General features: G+C 39.5%; 2 protein-coding genes across 2 annotated transcripts; one reads left to right on the top strand and one right to left on the bottom strand.

The window, feature by feature from the left end:
* Positions 1-117: 117 nt before the first annotated feature.
* On the bottom strand, positions 118-1,982 carry SARC_01850 (hypothetical protein). The gene has a single exon (XM_014304432.1). The coding sequence runs from the start codon at positions 1,717-1,719 to the stop codon at positions 1,375-1,377; it is 345 nt and encodes a 114-aa protein (XP_014159907.1). The 5' UTR covers positions 1,720-1,982; the 3' UTR covers positions 118-1,374.
* A 734-nt stretch (positions 1,983-2,716) lies between these two features.
* On the top strand, positions 2,717-3,282 carry SARC_01849 (hypothetical protein). Its single transcript, XM_014304431.1, has one exon. It carries the CDS (start codon positions 2,722-2,724, stop codon positions 2,944-2,946), a length of 225 nt encoding a protein of 74 aa, XP_014159906.1. The 5' UTR covers positions 2,717-2,721; the 3' UTR covers positions 2,947-3,282.
* Positions 3,283-4,808: the final 1,526 nt, after the last annotated feature.

Below are 4,808 nucleotides of genomic sequence, written 5' to 3'. Positions count from 1 at the left end.
ATATATTTATATATGTATATATATGTGTGTGTGTGTGTGTGTGTTGCGGTGTGTATAAATATGAATTTTATGTAAATATACATTTCTATAAATAGATGAATATACTTGACACATCAGTACATCAGTTATGCATATACAATTATGCTGATTTTATTTACAGGTATATTATATTTGTTCGCAAACACTTTACAGGTATCTTATATTAGTTCGTAAACAAACATATCTGATAGAACAGTTTATCCGAAGACGGATAAACTTGCACGATATCGAATTTATGACACTTGTTACATTTTCAACAGACTGTACTATACGTATACACGTCAGTTCATGGTTTTTTGTATTTGCGCAATGCTGAATAGGATTATTGCCGTAATTCATCTTTGGGAAGGGAACATTCATATTTCCTGTGAGACATGAAATTTAACATCTAGACGTGATTTTTGCATTGGTGGACAGTGATAGAGACTCTCCCGTCAACTGTATTTACATCGTTTTTGCCTTCTGCAAGGCATTTGCCGGAACCTAACCCTATACGAAGTGTCCGACTGTCTATTCGATTGAAGACTGTAAGCATCTAAAACCAAGCCCGATGTCTATGGTTGAAGTTTCTACAGCAAGACCATTCGTACTAACATCCCATAAATGTGTGTTATCAGCTACAAGGGGTCATCCGTACACCCGCAAATTCGGCATCATGAATTTCGACACTGCATCGCCTCCAGCCTCCAGTATTCATCAGGTGTCAAAAGGGTCATCGTTTTCGTGGTCGACAACCATCCAATCAAGCTGTGGAAGAGGCCAGCTCGCACTATGTTGCTTCGCAAATCTGTGTGCCAGTCATACGTCCGACTCGAATATGCGCTGAACACTGCCGTTAACAACCTACTAACAACTATCGAGATATTCAAAATAACATCCTTCTATCTACTACTTGCATACGCCTCGAGCGCCTCGAGAATTCAGGAAACCAGATAAGTATATTGCACGATGTTTTCCTCATGTAGGACTTCCATACTGTATACATGCTTTCCTGTAACTCCCAAGCTTCAAACCATGATAGATCAACGATTCGCATATACTTACTTGGAGTATTGTGCTTATGCAGTTGTCTTGCCCGCATCCTTTTGCGTAAGAGGCCAATGGTAGCACACGTGTTATACACGATATAGCCGTAAACTATATATTAGTTTCCATGGATTCCCGTAACTTACTTCGCACTTGAAGTACTCGGCACAACGTTCCCAGTCATCCACCTTAGCAAACATATACATTATAGCAGCCGTTCACATACATGAACGTATGTATGCACGCTGCTCTCCCGTATACGAATCTATTATTATTTGCAAGCGTCCATAGCCTCTTTCTGTGCGTCCTTCAGGGGGTGCTTTTAATACCCTTGATATTCTCCTTGAGCCCCTGTGCCATAGTCCTCATACCCGTTTTCTTGTCTTGCATAGAAGTATATGCATTGTTAGCCACGCTCCCTGCTCCACTTCCCGTCTCGTCTGCCACAGTTGTTGCCTTCTCCCGTCGGCCACCGTCTTGGTGTATAACGTTGCTCACCGTGTCTTTCGCACCGTGCATAGTGTCTGCAATAGAATCTTTCGTACTTTTGATGGCTGAAGACATGATATAAAAAGACTTTCTGTGTATTTTAAAATGATGATGACAATCAATGACTGACTGTAGTCTCGTATCCGCAACCAAACATATGTGCATAAATATATAAAGATGCCACAAGGCTGGCTATGTGAAGTACGAGAGGAACTGGCATCCTCGAAAAGGCCAAGCAGGTAAGCACGGAAGCCTGAAGATCTGCAGCGGGTAAAACCTCGCTATGTTATGATAGGTCATCGTAATATGTTGAACGTTTTCGTAAAATTAGTATATACGTTAAATATACAGTGAAATGGGTAAAGAATGAAAGTAACCTATTATGAAAAACAATCGAACTATATCACAACATACTTCATATATATCGCACCTCTGAACAATAGTATTGCGCCCTCATCTAAAATATAGGACCACCAAAAGCAACCGTCGAACGTAAAATAAAAACGCCTGGTTTATATGTGAATTTGTGATTTCAAACTTGTCATCAGACGATGAGAAACAATCCTGATTCCTGAAACATTCAATTGACGTGGCCAATAGAAATCAATCATGTCTGGCTTTAAGGGCAAATATCTTATTCTGAGTGGCTATGATTAACAAGTGGCCATCCAAGATGAAGGCATTGGGAATTTTTTTTAAACAAAGCAAAAAGAGTGAATACACGCACATTGTGCATACAAGAAGTTTCACGACTGCTGACGCCTGACGCCTTGTTCTTGACAGTTCCGAGTGTTGGGGCTCGTGACTTGAGAGTTGAGAGTTGAGACTCTTTGAGAGTACTGAGGGGTGGTGATGGACGCTGGACAGGTGGAGTGACTTGACGGTTAAGTGTTGACACAAGTTGACTCTTTCACTTTCTCTTTTTCTCTCTCTCTCTCACTCTCTCTCTCAATACTCTACTAGCTCTAGAGAGTAGGGGTATGTGTGTAGGAGATATCAATTCATGAGATATATTTACTCGGATGGTAGTTCGTAATCGTGGTGCGCGTAGTTTTACGTACATCACGTTCCCACTGTTTTCAGTGTTTTGAGGTATAAATACTGCGCCTTATCGCTTTCATCACTTCATACTCAAAAACAGGAAAGTAATCAAAAACAAACTCCAATATGTCTTCCAACGCCGCCAACTCAAACACCCTGACCGACATGAAGGAGGCAGCCACCAGCGCCATGAACACCGTCAGCGATACCGTCAGCCAAGCCGTGTACGGAGAGAAGTCTACCAGCCAAAAGGCCGCAGACTCTGTTGATCGCGCAGGAGATACGGCAGGTCACAAGGCCGAGAAAGCCAGCAATACCGCCAACAGCGCCATCAATGACATGAAGAACTAAATGAACTGCCATTTGTGAAGAAGTTCAAAGTTCGACTAGCTATATTACCACCTCCACTGAGGCGTTATAGAGTTGTGTGAACAGCCCCTGCCACTTCCGAGTGCGGGCAACAGCTGCATCTGAATTTGACTTGCTCTTAAATACATTGCAACATGCTGTCCACGAGCATTCAATTGTATAGTGATCTAATTAAGCAGAAGAGACGAGTCTACGACATTGATTCTTTTCATCAAGACTACCTTTCGAACTTGGAAATGAGACTTGAAAACAATGCCGATAAATAGTAGTATGGCTAGCAACACTTTTAGAACAAATAAATGAAAGTATTTATCAGCACTGTCTTACTATTTTGTTGCTATGTTGGTTTGGGTGCAGCTCTGAAATAATACGAAATGCTTAACTAGACTTTGCAATGTTAGAGTTGCAATTGGTACCTGGCTTTTGGGTGGTTTTGTCAACCACCAATGTTCATTTGACTCCATATAGCTTTGGTTCCCTGGTGTATTTTCCACAAACATATTGAATCACATGTGTGTATGTAGCGATATACTGAACGGACACAATATCGTGCTGCGTGTGTATATTGTATGTAAGCACGATGCAACAAGTATTAAAGTAAATATATGAAAACCAATTTTAGGTTGTGCCGTGTGGTTGTGTGACTGATATTGCTGTTATGCGAATTTATATAGCACTTACGCGTTGCGATTTTACTGTATTATGATTACTGTATGTGAGTGTACTCATAAAATTTCGTAGTCTTTAGGTACATTTCGAGTACGCAGAACTGCGTGGTATATGAATCCTGAATGAGACTATTTAATTGATATTGTAGGCAGATTAACAAGGAAGTGAGGTGTTCCTTACAGAAGCCTCAAGTTAGGCTAGTGCACTCTATCGAAGCAACCTTTTATTGACGATATGATGTGGTATAATTTGTATTTAGTGACAACTCTTTTCAGGAGACAAATAAAAAGTCATATTTAAAGCTATGTATATTTCATAACCTTCTAAATCAAACATTTTACATTTCTTCCAACAGTTCTTTCACACCATGTGGATTAATAAAAAATTACACGATACATACATATATGTAGTCATATACATACTTACCAACTCCTTGTTTTCGGTATATTTATGTAAATGTCATATTCATTTTATTTATGGGCAGTTCACACTTCAATACTTCTCACTTCTCACTCCTCAGTCTCTCTTTGAGTCTTTTATGACCCAAACAGACATATTTATAATTATGTTAAAAATTGTTTATACATACATACCAGTCGACTGTCGTACAAATCTCGAAACGTGCATTTCTGGACAATCCAATTAGAAACTCGAAAATATTCTTTATTGCCAATAAATTCATAATAAAGTTTCCGTTACTAACGAGAACGACCGATAATTGATCGATGCTGCTGATAGGGAAAACACAGAAAAGTATACATAATTACATATGCAGGGCGAAATTATCCTTATATATATATATATATATATAAAGTACGAATGTACATAGACGTTACAGCCTACAATTCGTATCAAAAGGGTATAGAACTATACCACTGAACTTCTACCACTATGAGAATATCTCAGGGGATGCGTGCAATCACGATATTTTCTGTATTCTTGTGTCTAAGCCATGTCGCCATGGCTGAAACAGGCCGACATGTGTACCACGCAGAGTCAGACGTCGTTAACGAAGCAAAGCCAAACATTAAAATGTCAGTAAAATACTAAGCCAATGTGTTACTACCTCAATTTATATGTGTATGAATGTCTATATACCTTATATATATATATATGTGTGTGTGTGTGTGTGTGTGTGTGTGTGTGTGTGTGTGTGTGTGTGTGTGTGTGTGTGT

The sequence above is a fragment of the Sphaeroforma arctica genome, assembly GCF_001186125.1.
Source record: "Sphaeroforma arctica JP610 unplaced genomic scaffold supercont1.77, whole genome shotgun sequence".
In the NCBI taxonomy this organism is placed as follows: domain Eukaryota; class Ichthyosporea; order Ichthyophonida; genus Sphaeroforma; species Sphaeroforma arctica.
The sequence above is the reverse complement of the archived record's forward strand: the minus strand, read 5'-3'. Positions and strand labels throughout refer to the sequence as shown.

Excerpts from the sequence above, each read along its gene's own strand:
- SARC_01849 (XM_014304431.1), top strand. The coding sequence starts at position 2,722 with ATGTCTTCCAACGCCGCCAACTCAAACACCCTGACCGACATGAAGGAG.
- SARC_01850 (XM_014304432.1), bottom strand. The coding sequence starts at position 1,719 with ATGCACATATGTTTGGTTGCGGATACGAGACTACAGTCAGTCATTGAT.